Source organism: Saccopteryx bilineata, chromosome 5 (genome assembly GCF_036850765.1).
Source record: "Saccopteryx bilineata isolate mSacBil1 chromosome 5, mSacBil1_pri_phased_curated, whole genome shotgun sequence".
Lineage (NCBI taxonomy): Eukaryota > Metazoa > Chordata > Mammalia > Chiroptera > Emballonuridae > Saccopteryx > Saccopteryx bilineata.
Window position 1 is genome coordinate 58,002,336 of NC_089494.1, and position 26,038 is coordinate 58,028,373.

Consider the following 26,038-nt stretch of genomic DNA (forward strand, 5'->3'; position numbering starts at 1 on the left):
CTCCCCTCCCTCCGGCTCCGTTCCTCACTCAGGGGCGTGTCCTGCCCTACCTCCTTTTCACCGTGGTCCACTCCTCCGGTGACAGCGGCGGCGGCGGCAGCCAGACAGAGAGCAGCAGCGAGAGCTCCGGGTTTCAAGGACAGAAGCTGTGGCCGCGGCAGCAGCTCGGTGGGGGCACCTGTGCGGAGCAGGACGAGGGCGTGGGATCTGTGCCAGCCACTCTCTGAGCCCGCAGGAAGGGGCCCCTCCCAGCCACTTAGCGATCCACTGCCGTGCAGCTTCTCCGCACAGAGCTGGGAGTACTGGTGGGGTAGACATGTGCAGGACCAGCTAGAGGGCTGAGAAAGGTAAACATCTGGTCCAAGTGCAGAAAGGAAATGACAGCTGTGCCTGGGGCCATGACAACTTCGTCCCTGGACTTTGGAGAGGTGGAAACTTTCCTGGACAGGCACCCAGAGTTGTTTGAAGATTACTTGATGCGGAAGGGGAAGCAGGAGATGGTGGAGAAGTGGATGCAGAAGCACAGCCAGAGTCAGGGGGCTTTAGGTCCAAGGCCTGCACCGTCTGGCACCGGCAGCTTAGCTGACAGCGGTGGCAGAGGCAGCAACACTGTTGGTGGTGGCACTGGACCAAATGGCTCTGGCAACAGCCAGCCCACTCCAGGTGGCAGCGACTGTGGTGGGACGACCCTGAATCCCAGCTGGGCCAGTGACAGTCGGGGTGATGGGAGCATGCAGAGGAGAGCTTCTCAGAAAGAGCTAAGGAAGAGCTTTGCACGCTCCAAGGCCATTCACGTGAACAGGACCTATGATGAACAGGTGACCTCCCGGGCCCAGGAGCCGCTGAGCAGTGTGAGGCGAAGGGCACTCCTCCGGAAGGCCAGCTCCCTGCCGCCCACCACAGCCCATATTCTCAGTGCGCTGCTGGAATCCAGGGTGAATCTGCCTCAATATCCCCCTACGGCCTTGGACTACAAGTGCCACCTCAAAAAGCATAATGAGCGTCAGTTCTTTCTGGAACTGGTCAAGGATATCTCCAATGACCTTGACCTGACCAGCCTGAGCTACAAGATCCTCATCTTTGTCTGTCTCATGGTGGACGCTGACCGCTGCTCACTTTTCCTGGTGGAAAGGGTGGCTGCTGGCAAGAAAAGTTTGGTCTCCAAATTGTTTGATGTGCACGCAGGAACCCCACTGCTGCCCTGCAGCAGCACAGAGAACTCAAATGAGGTGCAGGTCCCCTGGGGCAAAGGCATCATTGGCTATGTCGGGGAGCACGGAGAAACTGTCAACATTCCCGATGCCTACCAGGTAGGACTTCGTATTGCTCCCTTCCCGAGCCCCATTATTGGCTTGGGAACCAAGCCTTCAATGACCCTTTGGCATCCAGGAACACAGTGATTCAGACTCTTTACAACATGAATCTTGCTATTTACATTCCTTCTGAGTTTAAACTCGTTAGAATGTTTCTACACCATCTTTGATATGATGGTCTTTTCCTAACACACAGTGGATTGTGGAAAATTCATATAGCACAAGGGTTCCATTTTGCATCCAATAATACCACATGTTCTCTGTTGAGACACTTTGTCTTTAAGAATAGCAGTGTATGGTTTTAGAATGCATCTGTGGGTGATAGAAAAAGATGTCTTCTCCAGAATTCTAGACTTAGTCTGAAGAAAATGGGCATGTTGGTGTCTTTGATGTCTTTTTGGGATCATAATTCATTTCATCCCATTCATGGTTGGAAAGGGAACAGAGTGCCTAACTGCTTTCCTATCCCCTTCTCTAACTTGCAGTTGTATGTGTTCCACGGTAGGAAGAAGAGGGAGAGAGGGAATGTCAGGGGAAGAATGGGCCTCTGACCTGTTTTGCCTTTTTGGCATCTATTTTGACTGTTTCCTTGTTGAGTTTACAGAGGTTGGACAAGTGAAGGGGTTATTTGTCTTTAGGCTGGGATTCAGCATTATTTGCAGTCATGTTCTGACAGGAATGAGCAGTAGGTTTTTAGTTTGTGAAACAAACAAAAAATGGATAATTTTCTAGCAGCTCTGAAGGCAATGAACAGGGTAAACATGCTAGTTTCTGGTGGAAAGGGAAACCCAACATGCTGTCATCTGGTATTCCTAAGCCTTTCATTTTCACAATGGCTTACACTTGATATTAGATCCTGGATCTGAAAGCCAGTCATTTCTAATTTCTTCGGTATATATTCACTGAAGATAATGAAACTGGATGCCACTTTCTATGAGACTTCTGCAAGTGGTTCATAAGAATTGATAGATGAGCACTTCTTCCAGCTGTCTAATAGAGCGGCATGTCTTTCTAGAGTTTGGTTGCTATTGATCAGAATGACAAAAGCGGTGGGAAGGACACTAAAGCTAAAATTTTATACTTCATCTGAACATTAACTTTTTTATAGAAAATTGACTAGCTTGTACTAAAACCAAGTTTCATGTCTTTGTGGAGTGTCAGTATAACCCTTTAATGTTAAGGAATGCCTATCAAAGTGTCATTTTTGTTAAACTTTTGTTATTGATTAGGTGCGTTATTATATGCTTCTTGAAGACTAGTAGGTTTAGGTCAAGCAATTAATGAATAATCTTTAACAAGTGCCTAGTTTCCTATAATCCTAGAAAACCAAGAAATAAAAGCACTTAATAACTGATAAGTTGAAGATTCTGTAAAAAGTTGAACAATCATAAACTCTTTTCTTTCCTAGCATTTCCATAGCCTTATTGTGTGCTTGGGCTAAAAAGTCCCTTCCTAGTTAGATGATACTTGAAATTGCCTGGATTTTTCTCTTTCTTGCTTTTACTTTTATTTTTCACCAACTGATTTTCTCCTCTTTATATAGCTTTAATTTCTTACTTCCTCCTTCAGCTCCTAACTTTTATTTAATATTGTTCAGGTACTGTCTTTTCTTCAACAGCATAATTCTCAGGTTCCTCACCAGTTAACTTGTCTTCCTACTGACTAGAACTGTGGCTAGAGGTATTATCACAGGCATAGAAAAATCAGATTTTCAGCAGCTGATGTTTCTTCTGGGCTCCATTCTTTCTTTGTAGACAGAGTGTAAAGCAAAGGTTCCTTTTAATATTTGAAAACTGACATTGGGAAAGCAAGTATATTGTTTTTTTTTTTCTCCCATGGTAGTAAGATGGCTATAAGACTAGGTTGTTGGGTAGACAGGCAAAGGCAGAGAAAATAAGGGTGTTATTTAGGTTGAGAGTTTAAAATCTTAGTTCATGCCTTACAGTCATTTCAATATGCTTAGAAAGTTTCTCCTTTCTTTCCTCATTGGCTTCCACTACATATATTTTTCATTTAACTTATGCTACTCTTTGATGAAACTACTTCTTTTATTTATTATGATACATCACAGTCACCATTAGTGTGACCTGGGGAGAGTTTCTTGGTCTCTGAGTCTCAACTTTCTCACCTGCAAAATGGGAATAACACCTACATGGCAAAGAATATTGTTTTGAAAATAAAAATGAGATATTGTATTAAATTCCTTAAAACAGTACCTGGCACACTGCAGTTACTTAGGAAATGATGACTATGATGATACCTAGTTTGCTGTATTTATTTTCTTTATTGCATTTTCATTTTAAAATTTCTTATCTGGGACTGGGATGTGAACTGAGCACATTTTGACCAATGTATGCTTTCTCTGAGCTATGCCCCACCTTGAATTAAAATTTTTGAACCAGCTTTCCATTTAAGGAATAGAGAAATGTCTACCCTTCCACCCTCTATTTAAGAATTCTCTAAATCTGATTGATAATATTTGACCATAGCCTGTCCTATCAAACTTCTATACTTTGTTCCTGTTAGTAACTCATACAATATAAACTTTTTATAGAGTTGTATTGATGTTGCATTCTTCCCAAGTTCTAGTATTTCCCCTTTATATTTGTTGCCATTACAGATTTCTCTAGATGAAAACTGACAACCTTTCAAATGCATGTTTTTTTAATCACAATGTTATTGCAATTCTGATCATATATTGTAAATATATTGAAGTTTCTATGTAAACATATAACCATTCTCCCTGATTCTTTATTAACTACTATATTTTGAAGGTGTTTCTCAGATATAACTAGTAAGACTTTTTCTTCTTCAGGAGATAAAATTATCATATGGAGTTACAAAATTTAATCATTTGATAATTAGGTTGATGATCCTCTTGAAGTTCAGAATATGGGTGAGAGATAGACATTGAAGACACTTATGAGATTATGGTAATAAGCATGTCATTCTGGAGTCAAGGATAGATGATTTAATGAAATACTAAAGTTGAATAAAAGTTTTGACAGCAAAAATACTCCTTAGTTTATTTCATTATTTTTTGTTACTTTCCTCAATTAGTTCTAAAAAAGACTTAAAATTTGGAGACAAATAAAGACTTGCAAGTAGAAAAAGCTTTTCCTTTTAGATACACAGTATAGATCATAGTGGCTGCAATGTACTTTTTCCCACTGATGGTTATAAGTTATTAAACAGCCTTCTTTAATTTAGTAATGAAAAAATTGCCCTCAAGAGGTTGAAAATAAGAGTACTCAAGTAACAGGTGTTCCCTTTGAGATTATTCTAAGCATACGGAACATAGCACTTTAAACTTTAATAAAAAGTGTGAGATGATATTTTTGTTAGTGTTGAGAATAATGAGATAGGTGTTTGATGGGCTTTGGGTTTGAAAAGCAGCCAGGATGTTTTGTTAGGTGAACTGAGAAAAGAAAAGAGAATGAAGCAGAAGGAGTACAGGTGTGCCAGGCTTTCAGAAAACCTGATCTATTTACACAACAGATTCATTGATTCATTGTTTCCAACAACAGACACTGGATGTCCATTATACCTGAGGCTTAGGTTGAGGGCCTATGGGCATACAAAGGTGAGAGGGCATGCTTTCTGCCTTCCAAGTTCTTACAGTCAAGGGGCAGGTGCTATTCACAAATAACTAATGCTAAGCTGTATTTAGTGTCACAAACTAAATAACAGTAGCATTAGGGGAAAATAAAGTCACATTGTGATGAGGCTCATGATGGAAGACTTCATGGAGGAGGTGCCATTTGATCTAGGGAAGGGGTTAGATTTTACCATTGGAGATGGTTGTAGTATCAGGAAAGTGATCAAGGTATAGCTGAATGGCTTCAGTAGAGATGTGATGAAAGACAAGCCCAAAAGATGTATAGGGAACAGTGAGTGGTTTAATTTCGTCAATGTATTGCATATAGTACTATAGAATTAATATTCAAAAGTAAAATGAGAGCAAAAGAAGAGGGAACTTTGACTACCTGACTACAGAATTTGAGCTTCATTAATTGTAGGCCAGAAGAAGCCCTAAACACAGTCTAGCATGATTGGAGGGATGGTTTGCGTTACCTGGCGGCAGTGGTTGAATGGATTGAACAAGGGGAGGCTCAAAGCTATGAAATAATTAGGAGTCTCTAACAGTGGTCTGGTAGAGCCATGATAAACAACTGAACTGAAGCAGAAACAGTGAGGATGGTTAGCAGGGGACATATGGGAGAGGTCCTGCAGGTGTGGATTTGGGCTAGGACAGAGAGAAGTCAGTGATGACTCCGAGTTCTAAACCTGGGTGATATGGAGAAAGGTAATGCTATCAACAAAACAGGAAGAGAAGATGGGTAAATAAAGGTTTCAAGTAGAGCCACCTATATAATTTTTGGAATTCAGTGCAAAATGATAAATAAAGCAGGAGCCTGGCTGGTGGTAGAGAACTCTTGGCTTTCCCTTCTTAAGGGTCCGCTGCCCCAACCCACAGCAAATGTGTGACCCTCAAATGATTTCAACTTCCATGCTGAGAAATTCTTGGTCCCTGGATTGGAGGTGGGTGAGAGGCTTCTGCTGAGTTGCCTGCTGAATTCACCAGAGTGCTGCCTGTTCTGGGTTGGGATGACTACAGCCTTGCTCCTCCCCTTGATGGCATGGGTGTGTACCTGACCCTTCCCACACTCCCACGCTGACCCCAACCCAGAGTAGAGAGCAATGGCCAACATGGCATGTGGGCCTCTCCCCCAACTGATGTGAACTGGCTGTGGCTCCTGATCTCAGGGCAGGGTTGGCAAATGGGTAGTCTGGGTGGGGCTCAGGACACAAGAGAGCAGGAACCAGTAGTCAAGAACCAGTTTTGAGCAAACAGTGGGAGGGGAGACCAAGTGTGAGCTGACGCTTCAAGCTCCAAGCTCATATGCCATTAACCATTGGACTACAAAGCACAGATTCAAAGATAAGCTTAAATCTCAAGCAGGGGATCTCCTGCAACTGCACTGGTCACATGTCCATGAAGCTGGCCCTGATTATGAGTCATACTGAGTCTTAGATGGACAGGTTTAATTTTATTCCAGTCTAGTATCTACTGCTTTTGCATGACCTCAGACCCACCTTAATTAATTTATGTACCATTTTCAGTGCTGGGATAGTCCTTTTATATTTCTGTGTTTTCCATCCCTTCTGCCAGGACTACTTTTTCTTCTACTTGCTCATTCATGTCTTGCTCAGCTTTCTCATGATATAAGAAAGAAGAGCTGATTGCTTATCCTTGAAGAGAGGAGATGGGGAAAAAACCTACAAAAATTATATACATAAAGTTGTATTTAATGATGAATTGTACTATACTGATATATATTAAATAATAATATAAATAGTAATAGTTAATAATTCCATTTTCCCTGAATTTTATTTTAAAATAATCTTCATTGAAATAACTACATTTAAAAGTGTTTGGCTTTAGAAAGGATTAATTTCTTTTTTTTTTTCTTTTTATTGAACTTATTGGAGTAACATTGGTTAACAAAATTATACAGGTTTCAGGTGCACAATTCCACAACACAACATTTGTACACAGTATTATGTGTTCACCACCCCCAACAAATCAAGTCTCCTTCCAACACCATTTATTAATCTCATGTAGCTAGAAAATCAATGACGAAAATGTTTCATTCCCTGATGAACCAGTACTGACAGATATGTGTTTACAGTTTTGTGATTAAGTTGCTAAGATTTGCTTAAAAGGCAGCTGTTGATCCCACTCTATCACTAGTATTATAAAAGAGTTTCATGAATTCTTATTTCAGCTTTGCACATAGTATTTGCAAAATTCCCCAAACCCATGAATGTGTTCACTAGCCCAGAAGCAGAATTGATTTTGTGCTGGAAGCAGAAAGTGTTTGCTGTTTCAGCCCCTCTCTCTGACAGACACATGATCAGGATACACAGTGACAAATTGCATTTGCTGCTTTGTCCATGAGGATAGGTTACAGAAAAATACAGTTCCTACAGAATGATGGGGAGGTAATTTAAGGTTAGCTTAATTTTTTTTCCCAACCCAGAAGCTAAATGTTTACTAATCTGACCGATTTATTTTGGTTCCTGAGGTTTGGGTCACCTGTTTATTTACAAGGCTGGCTTAATTTGGAAGTTAGTGTTTCATGTTTAATATAGTGTTGAAGAGTCAGACGAAGCTTTCCTCTGAAATAGCTTTGGGTTGTTCTATAGGAAAGTCAACAAGATCCTTGAGGTCCTCCACTTGCTACTTTAGTCATTTATTTTGAGGGTGGTGTTTTGCAATATAACCACATTTTTTTTTTTTGGGAAGTAGAATTTGAATCATAAGAGAAGCAGTTTAGTTGTAAAATAGTGGGTTGAAGTCTTAATATTTTAGGAGAAACTTTGGTTCCTGGTCATTTATAGGTATTTAGGCTAAATGATTTATTTATTTTTAGAAATAAAATAGGTAAGAAGGTTTCCTGGCATAAAAACGTGTATTTTCTACATTTCCAAGAGTTTCTTATTAATTGGTTGGTTTCAACTACTGAACAGTGGTTTCACACACCAATGATACATTGTTTCCAATCATAAGCTACATCACTAGGCTATGACAACTTGAGAAAAAGAAATCTTTTTCAACTGAATGAAAAAATGAGGAACCCTTGAGATACCTCTTTAGGGTGTCAATTTTTAAAAAATGTAAACATAGTGATAGTCAGAAGGGGAACTGAAGCTGCACTGTTGATTAACAATAACTCCATTTAGGGAGCGCTAAACTATGAGACAGCAGGCATCAGCTCATTAGCTAGAATTGCCTCTTTTAATCCCCTCAACAATCCCTGGAGGTACCTATTACCACCCACGTTTTACGGAAGGAGAAACTGAGGCTTGGAGAAGTTAAGTAACTTGCTGAAAGATGTGATGTTGAAAGAGCTGGGATTCAAACAGATCTCCGGATTCCATAAATTTCATTCCTGGACACTCCCTTTGTGGCCTCTACAGATGATTAACTATTATATGCACACTCAATCAGTCCCTTTGCCTTCTTTCCTCTGCCAGTTTAAATGCTTTCACTCCTCAAAACCTATTTCATGAAACTCTTGGTAATCCCTGTTCCATCCCACCCAAACTGGACATGATCTCTCCCTCCTTTGAAATGCTGTAATGCTTTAATGTACTCCTTTCTATTTTCTTAGTATTAAAAGTATATGGGTACTTAAATGACCTCATGACTGTGAACTCAAGATCAAGATCATAATTGTTTCTCACTCACTATAGTGGATTGTATAGGGCATAATGCAAGGTTTTCTATTCAATTGAGTAATTACCACTGATACCTCCTTTATATGGTCAGTTCAACCACCTCCAAGCAGAAAATTCCACCTAGTCAGGAAGTATAAACTGTTAAACTAGGAAATTCATTCTCTGACCACATCTTTGAACTCATTGGACCTTTATTTGTAGATTTTTAAAAAATAGTGCTTATACAAAGCCCTGGCCGGGTAGCTCAGTTGGTTGGAGCATTGTCACGATATGCCAAGGTTGCAGGTTTGATCTGGTTAGGGCACATTAAAGAATCAACCAATGAATGTATAAATAAATGGAACAACAAATCGATGTTTCTCTCTCTCTTTCTCAAATTAACAAATACAATTGAAAAAATATGGCTTTTGAAACCCATTGGTGATGATCTGAATTGCTTTCTGCATTGATAAAATCTTCATGTTAATTGCTAGCCTACTATTTCCCCACCTCCTCCCTTCCTTGTTTTTCCCTTGAACTTCTTTCTGTGTGGAGACCATGTTGTAGAGAAAGGAGACTTCCACTGACCAAATAGTAACAACGAGCAACAGCCCAGTGCCCACTTCAAGGCAGAAGCATAGGGCATGACTGTTTTGGATAACTGCATGTTCTACTTTTCTCAAGATGACCCCATTATATACTAAAATTTATTGAAGGGAAATAGCCCTTTCAGGTTTAGGTCTTATAGATGTGAGCATTTTTTCCTTTGAAAATCCTTTGAGATATGGGAGATTATATTGATCAACCTTATAACTATTTATAATAGGGCTTATGAAGCATTAGTATTATGTTGACCAATGTTATAATTATTTACTTTTCAGGAAGATTTCTCTTTCAAGTTTATTGATTATTATCTTAATTTCACATACTCTCAAAAGGTCTCATTTATATCCTACTCTTTCCAAGATGTATTTATTAGATGTTCTTGGGGCATGTTCAAGTGAGAGCCATCTCTTTCCCTTCTGTCCCTTACAGTGATCACCAATAAATTGGGTAGTTGCTGCTCCTCCTCATCCTGCCTCCCAGATGAAATAATAATATTTGAGGGAAAACAGTACAGCCGACTCTTGTTATGTAGAAATTAACTGCCACTCTTAGATCTGAGGAGGAGGGCACAACTACCAGAACCCCGAGAGAGTTGCAGTCGGGGAGAGCCAGAGTGGGGTGGCTGGGGGAGAGGAGCTTAGCCACTGGCAAACCGTGACCCTGGACGAGAGGGAAGCACCACCCTCCTCACACCCTCGGTCTCCAGCAGTGCCGCTCAGTATTGAACCAGCCTTGGTGAGGCCCAGACAGCAAAGGAAGTCCTGGTGCGGTGGCTTGCAGGAATCAGCCTCCAGGTGCTGACAGGGTGGGGAAAGGTGGCGAGTGCACCTGGAAAGCCAAATGGCTACCCAGAGTCACCAGGGATATTAGTGTACTCACCAGGGATGTAAGTGTATTCAGAGACCAAGTCAGGTACGAATGTCCTTCTCTGATTGGAACACTTATTTTCAGCAGTATACAGAGCATAATGATTGACAGCTGTTGAAAATAAGCTCAGAAATGCCATAATGATATTTGGCTGTTTTATTCTCTTCAAGTAATTCTGTTTATTTCTGAGACTTTATTTCCCAGAGGAAACTCTAGGGGAGGTAACTTGAGCCGAACACACGTACAGGGAAGAGATGACTCTGGTCTAGTTATAAAACCTTTCTTTGTACTACCTGATTAAGACCGTTTGCCTGAGAATTAAATTCTTAAATTACTAAACACTGTGAAACTGTATAACATCAGACCGTTACAGAACGTTCTCTGAACTGGAAAAGAGGAATCTTGCATTTTCAGTTCTGCCTCAGTTTTTTCAGCTATAACATAAGGATAATATGTCCAGACATTTCTACCCCATATGCTATTTTGTAAGGATATAAACACTAAATTTAATCATTAGATTCTAATAAGATCATAGGAAAGCATATTCAAAAGGATAAAGTAAGAAATGTAAGGCTTGGCCCTGGCCAGTTGGCTCAGCGGTAGAGCGTCGGCCTGGCGTGCGGGGGACCCGGGTTCGATTCCCAGCCAGGGCACACAGGAGAAGTGCCCATTTGCCTCTCCACACCCCCCCTCCTCCTTCCTCTCTGTCTCTCTCTTCCCCTCCTGCAGCCAAGGCTCCATTGGAGCAAAGATGGCCCGGGCGCTGGGGTTGGCTCCTTGGCCTCTGCCCCAGGCGCTAGAGTGGCTCTGGTTGCGGCAGAGCCACGCCCCGGAGGGGCAGAGCATCGCCCCCTGGTGGGCAGAGCATTGCCCCTGGTGGGCGTGCCGGGTGGATCCCGGTGGGGCGCATGCGGGAGTCCGTCTGACTGTCTCTCCCCGTTTCCAGCTTCAGAAAAATACAAAAAAAAGAAAAAAAAAAGAAATGTAAGGCTTTATTAATATTTATAAATGCACATTTCAGCAGGCTTTATTCACAGGGCCTGGTCCTAGGGAGGATCTCGCTCGTAAAAGGAGAACTTTGATTTCAGATGTGGTAGTACCTATATTGACTATATTTTCTGTATTCTTGATATTCTGGCATGTGGAGCCTTGACCCTGGAGAGACTGCCCATCCCAGGGCCAACTAATAATCGGAGATAGCGTATTACTTTCCTGTAAGTGTGCCTTTGATATATAAACCAACCTATCCAGAGCCTGCATCTCCAACTGTCTCCTTCATCAAACTCTCACACACCATGCCACTATTTCCCCCACCCTAAGTCACCCTAGAACCAGGTACTGGACAACTAGGGATCGCCTCTATCTCCCAGAGCCTATCAAAATTATTCAGACTGTCTAATCCTCAGGGAACTCAGCCTGTCTTACTCGCTCCTTTTGGAAAGATCCCTCATGAAGGCTCTGGGTTATATCTCCCACTTCCCTCCTGCCTCCTGACGAGCCTGTCCTGTCCCCATGTGGCCCTGCATGGCATGCCATGCCTCCTTTTCTAAAGAGCTGTGGTTATGGCCTTAATCCTTCATGACAATCATTCTCATATCTGCGTGTCATCATACCTGATTAAAACTAATCCCTAGTACACTGTAACACAATACTACACATACATGATGCTTTATATTGATTACTTTAAATGTAATCAAATGCTTTATTATTTTAAATTTTACTTAGAAAATTAACTTTAACAGGATGACATTGATCAATAAGAATACATAGGTTTCAGGTGAATATTTCTATAGCATTTGAACTGTTGATTATGTTGTATACCCATCACCTAATGTCAAATCATTTTCTGCCACCTTATATTTGTCCCTCCTTAGACCCTTCTCCCCACCCCATTCATTCAAGTTCCCTTCACCCTCACCCACGTTCCCTTCCCCCCGGTAACCACTTCACTTTTTATCTATGTCCGTAAGTCTCAGTTTTATATCCCTCCTATGTGTGAAATCATACAGTTCTTAGCTTTTTCTGATTTACTTGCTTCACTCAGTATAATGTTCTCAAGGTCCATCCATGTTGTTGTAAATGTCACTATGTCATCATTTCTTATGGCTGAGTAGTATTATATCGTATATATGTACCACATCTTCTTTATCCAATCCTCTATCAAGGAACACTTTGGTTGTTTCCGTGTCTTGGCCACTGTGAATAATGCTGTGATGAACATGGGGGTGCATGTGTCTTTACAAACCAATGTTTACAAGTTTTTTGGGTAGGTACCCATATAGAGGGATTGCTGGGTCATATGGTAATTCTACTCTTAAGTTTCTGAGGAACCACCATACTTTCTTCCATAATGGTTGTACTACTTTGTTTTCCTATCAACAGTTAATGAGGGTTCCTTTTTCTCTGCAGCCTCTCCAACACTTGTTATTATCTGTCTTGTTGATAATAGCTAATCTAACTGGTATGAGGTGGTATCACATTGTAGTTTTGATTTGCATTTCTCAAATAGCTAGTGAAGATGAGCATCTTTTCATATATCTGTTGGCCATTTATATGTCTTCTTGGGAGAAATGTCTGTTCAGGTCCTCTCCCCATTTTTTTTTTTTTTGTATTTTTCCAAAGTGGGAGGCAGACAGACAGACTCCCACATGTGCCCAACTGGGATCCACCCAGCAAACCCACTAGGAGGTGATGCTCTGCCCATCTGGGTAGCTACTTTGTTGCAACCGGAGCCATTCTAGTGCCTGAGGAGGAGGAGGCCATGGAGCCATCCTCAGAGAGCCCAGGCCAACTTTTGCTCCAATGGAGCCTTGGCTGTGGGAGAGGAAGAGAGAGATTGAGAGAAAGGAGAGGGGAAAGGGTGGAGAAGCAGATGGGTGCTTCTCCTGTGTGCCCTGAGTGGGAATCAAACCTGGGACTTCCACATGCCATGCCAATGCTCTACCGTTGAGCCAACTGTCCAGGGCTTCCCCATTTTTAACTGGATTGTTTGTTGCTGAGTTTTTGAGTTCTTTATATATTTTGGATATTAACCCCTTATAGGATTTGTTGTTTGCAAATATCATTTCCCATTTAGTTGGCTGCCTATTTGTTTTGTTGTCAGTTTCTTTTGCTGTGCAGAAGCTTTTTAGTTTGATATAGTCCCATTCATTTATCTTTGCCTTTACTTCCTTTGCCTTTGGAGTCAAATTCATAAATTGTTCTCTACAGCCAAGGTCCATGAGCTTAGTACCTGTGTTTTCTTCTATATAATTTTTAGTTTTAGGTCTTATATTTGTGTCTTTGATCCATTTTGAATTAATTTTTGGGCAGGGGGACAAATTGTAGTCAAGTTTCATTCTTTTGCGTGTGGTTTTTCCATTTTCCCAGCACCATTTATTAAAGGGGCTTTCTTTTCTCCATTGTGTGTTTTTGGCTCCTTTGTTGAATATGATTTGTCCATATATATGTGGTTTTATTTCTGGGCTTTCAATTCTAGTCCATTGGTCTGTATGTCTGTTTTTCTGCCCCAATACTATGCTGTTTTGATTATTGTGGCTCTATAGTATAATTTGAAGTCAGGTACTGTGATACCTTTGGCTTCATTCTTTTTCTTCAGGATTGCTTTGGATATTCAGGGTTTTTAATAGTTTTATACAAACCTGATACTTTTTTGTTCTATTTTCTAACTATGTTGATTCTTCCAATCCATGAACATGGAATATTTTTCCATTTCATTGTGTTGTTTTCAATTTCTTTCAATAATGTTTTGTAGTTTTCAGTATATAAGTCCTCCACATCCTTTGTTAAATTTATTCGTAGGTACTTTTTTTTGTTGTTATTGCAATTGTAAAAGGAATTGATTTATTTTTTTAGTTCATTTTTTGAAGTTTCATTGTTGGCATATAGAAAACCAGTAGACTTTTGTATATTGACTTTGTATCCTGAAACTTTACTGTATTGGTTTATTGTTTCTAATAGTTTTTGGTTTTCATTTAGGTTTTCCATTTCTTTGTGGCTTAGTCTAGGAATATTGTTGTTGGAGTTTTCTATAAACAGGATCATGCCATCTGCAAAAAGTGATACCTTTACTTCTTTCCCGATATAAATGTTTTTTTATTTCTTTCTCTTGCCTGATCACTCTGGCTAAAACATCCAGAACTTTGTTGAATAACACTGGAGAGAGTGGACACCCTTGCCTCATTCTTGATTTTAGAGGAAAAGCCTTCATTTTTTCACCATTTAGTATGATATTAGCTGTTGCTTTGTCATATATGGCCTTTATTATGTTGAGGTACTTTCCTTCTATTCTCATTTTATTGAGTGTTTTAAACATAAAAGGATGCTGTATTTTATTTTATTTTATTTATTTATTTTTTTTTTTTCATTTTAGAGAGAGAGAAGGGGGGAAGGAGCTGGAAGCATTAACTCCCATATGTGCCTTGACCAGGCAAGCCCAGGATTTCGAACCGGCAACCTCAGCATTTCCAGGTCGACGCTTTATCCACTGCGCCACCATAGGTCAGGCGATGCTGTATTTTATTGAATGCCTTTTCTGCATCTATTGATAAGATCATATAATTTTTCTTCTTTGTCTTGTTGATGTGGTGTATTACGTTGATCAATTTTCATATGTTGAACCATCCTTGTGCTCCTGGAATGAATCCCACATAATTGTGATGTATTATTTTTTTTAATGTGTTGTTGTATTAAATCTGCCAATATTTTGTTTAGGATTTTTGCATCTGCATTCATTAGAGATAGTGGTCTGTAGTTTTCTTTTTTTGTGTTGTCCTTGCCAGGTATGAGTGTTATGTTGGCCTCATAAAATTTGTTTAGTAGTATTGCTTTTTCCTCAAGGTTTTGGAAGACTTTGAGAAGGATAGGTACCAAATATTTGAATGTGTGGTAGAATTCACTAAGGTAACTACCTTGCCCTGGACTTTATTTTGGGGGAGGTTTTTGATAATTGTTTCTATTTCCACCTTCCTTATAGGGCTATTTAGGTTTTCCATTTCTTTGTGGCTTAGTCTAGGAATATTGTATAGTTGTAGGAATTTATCCATTTTCTTTAGGTTGTTGAATTTGGTGGCATATAATCTTTCACAATATTCTTCTATGATCTTTTGTATATCTATGTCAGTGGTAATTTCTCCTTTTTCATTTTGTATTTTGTTATTTTGAGTCCTTCCTCTATTTTTCTTAGTGAGTCTAACCAGTGGTTTATCGATTTTATTGATCTTTTAAAAGAACCAGATCTTTGTTATATTAACTTTTTCTCTCTCTCTATTTTTTTGTTCTCTATTTCATTTAGTTCTGCTCTAATTTTTACTACAGTATTTCCTTTCTTCTGCTGACTTTGGGTTGCCTTTGTTCTTCTTTTTCTTGCTCCTTAATGTGTGATGTTAGGTTGTTTACATGGGATCTCTCTTGTTTCTTGATATATGCCTGTAATAATATAAAATTTCTTTTTATTACTGCTTTCATTGCATCCCAGAAATTTTGATTTGTCATGTTGTCATATTCGTTTGACTGCTTTTATTTCTTCTTTGACCCAGTCATTTTTTAGAAGTATGTTATTTAATTTTCACATTTTTGAGAGTTTATTTACTTCCTTTTTACAGTTGAATTCTAATTTCAAAGCCTTATGATCAGAAAATATAATTTGGTATAATTTCAATTTTCCTAAATTTGTTTATGTAGTTTTGTAGCCCAAAATATGGTCTATCCTTGAGAATGTTCCATATACACTAGAGACGAATGTATAATCTGACGATATGGGCTGAAATGTCCTGTAAATGTCTATTATGTCCATTTGGTCTAGAGTGTCATTTAAGGCCAATATTTCTTTATTGATTTTTTTGAATAATCTATCAAAAGCTGTGAATGGTGTATTGAAATTTTTAAGTATGATTGTGTTTTTGTCTGCTTCTATTTTTAGATCAGTTAGTGGATGTCTCATATATTTTGGTGCTCCTTGGTTTGGTGCATATATATTAAGAAGTGTTATGTCTTCTTAATACAATGTGTCCTTTATCATTATGATATGTTTATATTTGTCTTTGGTTGCCTTTGTTGTCTTGAAGTCTATATTGTCAGATATGAGTATGGCTACACTTACTTTTCTTTGGATATTATTTACTTGGAGAATTGTTTTCCAACCTTTCACTTTGAATCTACTTTTGTCCTTGCAGCTTAGATATATCTCTTGGAGGCAGCATATGGTTGGATTTAGCTCTTTGACCCAATCTGTTACTCTGTGTCTCTTTATTGGTGACTACAGTCTATTTACATTTAGGGTAATTATTGACACTTGAGGATTTCCAAAAGCCATTTTATGTTTGGTTTACTGATAGCTTTGTGTCTTGTTTGGTTCTTCTTTTTTTGGTTTCTGTCAGTTGTTTTTGTTTGCTGATATTCTGTACTTCTTTCATCAGTTTCTTCTTTTTTCATCTGTGTTTTTTAGTAGTGGCTTTTTTCTGGGTGGTTACCATTAGATTATTAAGAGAAAAATGTTCATATGTATAAGAGTTTTTTGTTATATGAGTGCTTCTGCACTCCATCCTCCTTTGCTGCTGCAGATCTTTATCCTCTCCTTTTTATGTTACTGTTGTCACAGATAATCCTTGTTTTTATTATGACCTTGATGGAGCTTTTACTGTAGTTTTGATTTGTTTTGTTCTTTGCATCTGGTCAAATAACCCCCTTGAGTATTTCCTGCAGCAGGCATTTTCTGGTGATAAATTCCTTCAGATTCTGTATGTCTATAAAAGTTTTTATTTCTCCTTTATATTTGAAGGATAACTTTGATGGATATTGTATTCTTGGCTGGTAATTCCACTCCTTCAGTGTTTTTAATGTTTGAGTCCACTCTCTTCTGGCTTGTAGAGTTTCTGCTGAGAAGTCTGATGATAACCTAATGGGCTTTTCTTTGTATGTTGTGTTCCTTTTTTTCCTAGCTGCCTTGAGGATTCTTTCTTTGTTATTGATTTTTAACAATTTTATTATGATGTGCCTTAGAATAGGTCTCTTTGGGTTGTGGTAACTCGGCATTCTGTTTGCTTCTTGGATTCAAGGCTCTAACTCTTTCCATAGGCTTGGGAAATTCTCATCAATTCTTTGTTTGAATAAGCTCTCCATTCCTTTCTTCCTCTCTTCTTCTTCTGATATACCTATTATTCTGATATTGATCTTTCTGATGAAGTCAGACAATTCTTATAGAGCTCTCTCAGTTTTTTCAATTCATGAGTCTCCCTCCTCTTCTCTCTGTAGCATCTCTAGTTGCCTATTTTTGTTGCCACTGATTCTTTACTCTATCTGACTTGTTCTATTAGCTAAGCTTGCTACCTCAGGTTTTAATTCACATATTGAGTTCTTTATCTCTGTTTTTAAAGTTTCAATTTCCTTGGTGAGGTATTCTTTTTGTTCATTAATTTGTTTTCTGAACTTATTAAGTTGCCTACTGATGTCTTCTTGCATCTCAATGAATATTTTCAGAACTTCAATTTTGAATTCTCTACCATTTATCTCCAAGGCTTTACTGTGATTGAGATTTTTTTCTGGAGATTTTTTATTTTCCTTCTGAACTACATCTCTGTCTTGTGTAGCCATGGTATTCAATTTCTTTCTCTCTTTCTCTTTTTTTGTGTGTGACAGAGACAGAGAGAAATAGAGGGACAGATAGGGACAGACAGACAGGAAGGGAGAGAGATGAGAAGCATCAATTCTTAGTTGCGGTACCTTAGTTGTTTATTAATTGCTTTTTCATATGTGCCTTAACTAGGGGGCTACAGCAGAGTGAGTGACCCCTTGCTGAAGCCAGCAACCTTGGGCTCAAGCTGGTGAGCCTTGCACAAGCCAGATGAGCCTGCACTCAAGCTGGTGACCTCAGGGTTTTGAACTTGGGTCCTTCGTGTCCCAGTTTGATGCTCTATCCACTGTGCCACCAGTTGGTCAGGTAGATTTCTTCTTTCTTGATGGCATTTGAGAGTGGTATTGTTAAGAATCCTAACAAAAAACAACTAAAAAATTTAAAATATATACAATAAAAATATAAAAATTAAAAAAAAATTATGACCAGTAAAGAAGAAAAACCATAAGAAAGAAGACTGAAAACAAAGAAAAAGATAAAAAACAAATCATGCACAAAAAGAATATAAATATAAAAATTTTTAAAAATGAAATTCAAAATGAAAAAAATAAAAAGTACTAAGAAGAAAAAAAGAGAAAAATGGTAAGAAAGAGGAAGAAAAAGGAAAATAAATTTTAGTTTTGAGAGGTTTCTTCCCATAGGTGTCACTGTATTATAACTTTTAGCTCCATGAAGTTCCTGAGCTGTCCACTGAGATGTTGTTGTGGCAATGATGTAGGCAGGGCTGCAGTCACATTGATGAGTAGGGCATGTTGTGAGGGCATTATGGCTCTAACAATGGCAATCTCAGGCTTCTGGGCATTCCTGCATACATCTCAACAGACCTGGTGACCAGACATGGGACACCATGTTCTTCAGGGGAGAGAGTGGCTCTGGAGAGCTAGCTGTGTGGTTTGTCTCTGCTACTCTCAATACTGTGAGGTGAGGGAAGTGGGATCTGGGAGGTTGGAAGCCACACTTTAGTTTTCTCTGTCTCTGCTGAGTGCAAGCTGCAGGCTGACTGTGGGAACACTGGCCGTGACTCTGCACTCTGGCTGCTTAGGCTTATCTCCCCTTCTGTCCCTCGATCTCACCGCTTTTCCTGGCAGAAGGAGACCCAGTCACTCCCGGTTTCCCCCACCATATCCCTCAGACAAAATCCAGAGAGCCTTAGCTTCCCACCTCCTCATAGTCCAGAACCCTCCCCCCATCATTCCAGGTTTGTCTCCTCTCCTCTCCAAAGCCCACTATGAATGCATTTCATCTTCTGTTCCCCTTTTCACCCTATTCTACCTTTAGTCTATTCAGTGTGTGGATCTTTCAGGCACACCTGCAAGTCCAGCTGGGGTTCCTTTGATGTATTATAGATGTTCAATTTCAAGGGGAGCAATCAGGAATATCTCTCATGCTGCCATTACTCTGACATCATGGGTTCCATAATCAAATGTTTTATCAGTGGTAGTCAACCTGGTCCCTACTGCCCACTAGTGGGTGTTCCAGCTTTCATGGTGGGCAGTAGCAGAGCAACCAAAGTATAAATAAAAAGATAGATTTAACTATAGTAAGTTGTTTTATAAAGATTTATTCTGCCAAACTTAGCGAAAATACTAAATAAAGTACTTGGTAAGTAATATTATTATATGCTTTAACTTGCTATAATTCTGCTTTATAAATTTTATAAAGGAAAGTTACTTCCCTACTTTATAAATCACCATTACTGTGAAACTGGTGGGTGGTTAGAAAATTTTACTACTAACAGAGATACGAAAGTGGGCGGTAGGTATAAAAAGGTTGACTACCCCTGCTTTAAATGAAGATTAGGCTGACAGGATTTACATATTCTGCACTGAGAAGCATAAAGTTATGTTTATTTCTTTTTTACAATTGATCAATATGTCTATTTTTCATGTATAATATGTCATCTCAAGAAGTTTCTCTGGTATAAAATTCTTATGTGATATATCCAGATTTACCATTTATAGTTTTATTCTCAAAATCCTAGAGATTTAAAAAAGTGACGAAATCTGGATCACGTACTTGTAAACTAAATAAATTCTAGAAAATGACTTAAAAGGGTAAATGAACACTAAATCTCAGTGCTTGTAATTAAGCTCTACTAATTTATTAGGCAAGGTGGAAACTATGACACTATTTTATTCTAAATATGTTCACTGTTTGTTAAAAAGATAGGCTTTTTTATTTCATGCTTTTCTGTTTGGACATGATGTTAATTTTATACTATGCATTATACTTTTTTTACTTATGCTGCCTATCATACTTTATCAGATTATTAGAATGTTTTAACCTTTCCTTTTTTCATTTAAAAAAATTAGATGGTACTCCTTTTTCATTTTAATGGCTATGGAAGTTTAATGAGCTAATAGTTTTTGTGGGCATTTGGTAACTTGATGTGCATGGTTACATATTTAAAGTTTTAATAATGGCTGTAACGGAATTAAGAACTGTAGGCTTGGGATATTGTGGAAATGATTATCCAAGGGTTGCTAAGGAAACCAGCCTAGATTTTTATTCTTTTGTGCGTAAGGTCTCCTGGAAAAGTGAAGCTGATGTCTTTAGTAGCCTCCTCTATGGAGTACTCATGTTTCCCCCTTGTTTATTTCTCCTTTGGCTTTCAGAGGACCACTAAGTGATGGGTTGCATGTGCCGTGCAGTTGTTAAGGCTGGCTTCTTTCTTTTCTGTCTTAAAGAGGTATGTGAGACTGGGGTCAGGTTCTTTTCTCACTTTCTCTTGAGCATTGTCTTTGAAAGCCCAGGACAGCCATTATACCCCCTTTTTATCACAGCCTGGACAGTATCATGCAGAGAAGCAAGGAGAGGAGCCAGTGGCAGTGAATGTGCCAGGCACTGACCAAGCAGGCAGAGGAGCATGGGATCTGTAGAGAAGGGGCTGAGAGCATAGCTGGAGCCGAGACCCCTCTACCCTTGCTCCTTTTCCACACGTTGCTCACTGGAAGAAACAAGAGGAACAGCTTCTCAGTAGGTCCTTTAAAAATTTTTATTTATTTATTTATTAATTATTACCATGCCTGCTGTGAGTCCCACACAATAGCTACAAAGGAATTTGCATCAGTGAGATCCTACTAATTTAAAATAGAAAGGGGAGGAGAACATTTCTTTCACCTTTGAATTAACCAAATTGAGGTGATTTGCTATGTTAAATGAAAGAGCAGAGAGGTCAACTGGGAAAAGAGGAATGAATCACTGTCAAGGTAAGGAAGCTTTATACCTAAGACCTGGAGTTTTTGTTAAAAAACAACAACAACAAAAACCAATTTTATTCTGTAGTGATAGCCTTGAATTAATCAAGTATTTATGTATGTAGCAGAATAACAATATTAATCATTTCTTGTAGCAACCTTAGGGAACCTGTATAATTTATGCTGAATTATATGGAAATCATTTAATGGAAAATGATATGGAAAGATATGAGTTATAAAATTATATAATTATGCTTTCTGTCTACCAACTACAGCCAAAATTTACTTCTAAGCCTTCTCTTTACTCTTGGATGTTGCTTTGACCCTACTCCTTCACGGCTAACTTAGCACCTGGCCCTGTAGCTGGTATGGAGTAGGTCCTTGGTAAATCATTTTTGAATGAATGGAAGAGCCCTTACTATAGCTTTTTATTTCATCTCGGGAGTAACATGCCCTGTTGGGACCATTAGGTAGGCTTGAATGTCTCAATAGCAGCACTACTGACATTTTGGACTAGATAATTCTTTGTTGGGGTAAATGCTAACCTGTGCATAGTAGGATGCTTATCAGCATCCCTGGCCTCTACCTACTAGATGCTTGTCCAGTCATAACAATTAATAATGTCTCTAGACATTGTCTAATGACCCCTGAGGGCAAAATACCCCTCTTTGGAAACCACTGATGTAGGACAACTTGGCAATAATCATGTACTGCCTTAAGAATATTCATAACTTCTAATGTAGCAATTCCTGATTGCCATGAGGAAATTTTTATGGGTATGTACAAAGATTGGTCTATATGAATACTCATTGCAATGTTATTTAAAATAGTGTAAAGTTATCAACCTAAATATCCAACTAGAGGGTTGCATAAATAGATTATGATACCTTATAAAACAGAATATTTAATCAGAGGAAATTTCTCACAAAATATTTAGAAAAGCATTTAGAAAATAATAGCATCCTAGTTTTCTAAACAATAACAACAAAAGCATGAGGGGAAGTGTTTGGATCGGAATCTGAGACTGGGTTTGGTTCCCAGTTCCACCATCTAAGAGTTGTCTAGGCCTTACCTGTGGTGGCATGGTGGATAAAGTGTCGACATGGAATGCTGAGGTTGCTGGTTCGAAACCCCGGGCTTGCCTGGTCAAGGCACATATGGGAGTTGGTGTTTCCTGATCCTCCCTTCTTCTCCCTCCTCTCTCTCTCTCTCTCTCTCTCTCTCTCTCTCTCTCTCTCTCTCCTCTCTAAAATGAATAAATAAATAAAAATAAGAGTTGTTTAAGATTTTACCTCTTTAGTTGTTAATTTCAGCAGTCCTCAATGGGATGATAATACCTATCTTAAAAGGTTGTCAGAATTAAATAAAGGTTTATGAAACTTGCTTAGCATGCTGTTTGATACATAATGAAGACCCAATAAAAAAATAATAGAATAGTACCTTACGAGAGGCTGGTCGATGAGATGTCAGAACATTAATAGAGGTGATCTCAGAGTGGTGGGTTGACTTTTTTCTCTTCACTTTTTTCTTTTATTTTATGTATTTTTCCAAAATGTCCACATATCTTTTAATAAGAGTAGTTGTAGTTGCTTTAAGAGACACGCCTCACCTCCTAAGCTCAGTGGCACACAGTGGTAACACACAGAAATTGACCCATCTGGGTGATGGGTAGCTATCCTCCAACAATGGTTTTTTTTTCTTTCTGGGCCTCTGAAACTTCAGTGTGGGACTTCCAAGAATTCTGTGAGCATCAACACCTAGTTAACCGATGAGGGGAAAAAAGAAATGGACAAATAAAGTGGGAAATTTGTCTTCAAACTTTTTATAAAAACCACCCACTTTTGCAGTGCTGGTCAACCTGGTCCCTACCGTGCAACCAAACAGCGCTGCGATTGGCCCACCATGAAGGCTAGACCGCCCACTAGTGGGCGGTAGGGACCAGGTTGACCAGCACTGCAAAAGTGGGCGGTTTTTATAAAAAGTTTGACGACCCCTGCATGGCCACACCCGACTGTAGGGAGTCTGACAAATGCAATTTAACTCTGCCCCAAAGTGAATCCCAGCCCCGAGTTTCATCCATCCACTATATGCAGCCAAAGGACAGGACCGTCAAGCCATGAGCCATCTTCTCAAGCAGGTACACCTGCTTTTCACCGTCTGCAGCTCATGTACATGATTGATTCCCCATAAGATTTGAGGGGAAAATCAGCTGAGCTTTGGAAAAAAAAGATTTGAAAGACAAGGGGAGAAGATTCTTGCTATTTTATTTTCATTGTTCATAATGAATTGAGGACTAGGACTCTGAAAGGAGGAAATTTACTATGGAGATGGTTGCCTCTAAGCTCAAAGGTCTGAGGGGTGGGTGAGTGCAGATCTAGCTACATAATTTGTGGGACCCACTGAAAAATCATAAATAGGGTTTGACCAGAGATCAGGGAAGCCAATACCCCTATGCCAGCAATCCTGACCCATGACATATGGGTAACCCCAAAGGACTGAAATCTGAGACAGAACATGTCCTGTACCTGGATTGGGGTGGGTGAGAGGCACCAGCGAGCTGCTTACTAAACATGCCATGGTGCTGTTACCCTGGAATGGGGACAGCCAGTGTCTTCCCCACTCTGAGAGACCACAGGGCCCTTGACTCTCCCCATTCCCATGCCTGTGACCTCACTGGGAATGGAAGGCAGCAACAGAATGTGGGCACCCTCCCTTTTCATACCCCATTAACCTGACCCTTGCAACTCTGGGTAAAAAGAGGCAGAGGTCATGAGGCTTGAGAAGGAGAAGGAAGCTGAGAACCATTAGGAGGCTGCACTGTGTGTGAGCCTTGGGCATGCTCTAACAGATTTCATGTACAAATCACAAATTCTTGTAACTTGGTGGTGATTGGGGTGGGGAAGTTTCTTACTATAGGGTCCTGTGTGACTGCTCTGGTTGCATACCCATAAAGCAATATTATAACTTTAACTATAAGAATAAGTAGTTGTGCGGGACTGGTGGTGGCACAATGGATAGAGAATTGACCCAGAAAGTTGAGGTCCCCTTTGAAACTCTGAAGTCACTGGCTTGAGCTCGACTTGCCAGCTTGAGCATAGGGTCACTGGCTTGAGTGTGGGATCATCAATGTAATCCCAAGGTCTCTGGCTTGAGCCCAAAGGTCACTGGCTTGAAACCTAAGGTTGCTGGCTTGAACCCAAGGTCGCCGGCTTGAGCAAGGGGTCACTGGCTTAGCATGAGCACCCCCTGCCTCTAGTCAAGGCACATATGAGAAGCAATAAATGAACAACTAAAGTGAAGTGACTACAAATTGATGCTTCTTATCTCTCTCTTCCTTCTCTCTCCCTTCCTGTCTCTCTCTCTCTTTCAATATAAATAAATAAGTAAACAAATGGGATGTCAAACTCCCCATGGAAGTTCATTATTTTTCTACTTACTTCTATAACACTTTTGCTCATATGACTCTTGCTATCTATTCCATTTTGATCATTTTATTTTGATTCACTTGTTTTTCCATTTTAGATTGTGAACTCCTTGAGCCCAGAGATTAGATTGTAAACTCCTTAATGACTTTCTCAGCTTTGTAACACTCTGTGGTCAATAAATATTTGTTATATGAATAAGTAAGAAATAGGGCAAGTGGCCTAGGTACTACTACAGGTAACAAGGTCAGACAAAGACCAAGAGTTAGCTAATAATACTGACCTGGGCCATTTATAGGCTGAGAGTATTTTCACTTCCTTATACATAAGGATGGGTTGGGTTCCCAGGTCAAGTGGACAGGCACAGGGCTGTAATGTTCCAGGCTGTGAGTGTGGAGAAATAAAGGCGTAGGGAACCAAGCAATTCATTTACTACCAGTAGGGAAGAGACTGTAAAAGAGTTGGAAAGATAAAAGCAAGAGAAAAAAGATTCAGTTAAGACTAATATAATAGACTTGGGGCTTTTGGAAAATAGTGATTATGTAGTTAATAATGGCAACTTTGGAGCAAAGGAGTTGTATTCTGCTTTTCATATTTACTTCACTAGCAGTAGTGATGTCTTTTAGGCATGGCCGAATGGTTTGCTAGGGAGAGTATCAAAGGTCAGACTGGGAGCTCTCTGATTGGGGTGGGGGTGCAATTTAAACCAAATTAATGTGTATAGAGAACCCAGCACCAAGCCTTTAAAGAAAGCAAATGAAATTGCAGCAGCACCACCTCCATTTCCACACAAAGAACCCAAAATATTTATGTTTCTTTAGTCTGTACTTGTTTCTGGGAAGCATCCTTCAAAATCATTAGATTCCTTTTTTGACTCTAGATATTTTTATTTGTATTATCTACCATTACTGTAGAAAATATTCAATTCTTTGAGAAACATATAATTTTTCTAAAGTCACCTGTGACCAACTGGGTTAAATAGTTAAATGACATTCCTAAAGACAGCAATCACAATTGTTATTGCTCCAAAGGTCACGGAAAAGTAGTGTCAGCAAACACATTCGTTTAACGTATTTCAGAAACCTCTGAACCAGTCGTTTGCTTCAACCTCTTTCTTTTTCCACTGTCTTCCTGTATTTCCTTTTCTCTCTTCATTTCTTTGTCTTGTGCTTTCCATTCTCTTTCTTTTCATTGCTTTCCCTGTCTCTCCCAACTTTCCCTCTTTTTCTTCCCCCTTTCCCATCCTCTCTCCCATCTCCTATCCTTCACCTTGCTTCTCTCTTTCTTTATTCTTTCTTCTCTTCTTTGCCCTGTTGTCTTCTCGACCTCTCTGACATTAATGACCCTTAACATAAAATGGGCACAACATAAAAATAAGTGTTTGTTCTCAGTTTTTCCTTTTTTTTTTTAAGTGAAAGGAAGGGAGATAGAGACACAGACTCCCACATGTGCCCCAACCGGGATCCACCCAGCAACCCTCGTCTGGGGCGGATGCTTAAATCAACTGAACTATCCTCAGCGCCCAGGGCTGATGCTCGAACCAATTGAGCCACTGGCTGAGGGAAGGGAAGAGAGAGAGAAGGGAGAGAGGAAAAGAGAGAGAAGCCAATGGTCACTTGTCACGTGTGCCCTGACTGGGGATTAAACCAGAACATCTGCATGCCAGGCCAGTGCTCTATCCACTGAGCAAACTGGCCAGGGCTGTTCCCAGTTTTTAATTTCAAGTCAAATTTTAAAATCTCAGAGGCTCCCCTTAGAAAACAGTCAAGGTATTTTTGT

At 39.5% G+C, this 26,038-nt stretch overlaps 1 protein-coding gene across 2 annotated transcripts in view; it reads left to right on the forward strand.

Annotated features, from left to right (window-relative positions):
* The first annotated feature begins 312 nt into the window (after positions 1–312).
* PDE11A (phosphodiesterase 11A) overlaps positions 313–26,038 on the forward strand; it is a 467,655-nt gene continuing 441,929 nt past the window's right edge. For both annotated transcript variants that reach the window (XM_066232547.1, XM_066232548.1), the window contains exon 1: positions 313–1,310. In XM_066232547.1, coding sequence (XP_066088644.1) covers positions 378–1,310 — 933 coding nt within the window. In that variant the 5' untranslated portion in view covers positions 313–377. The remainder of the gene's footprint in view (positions 1,311–26,038) is intronic.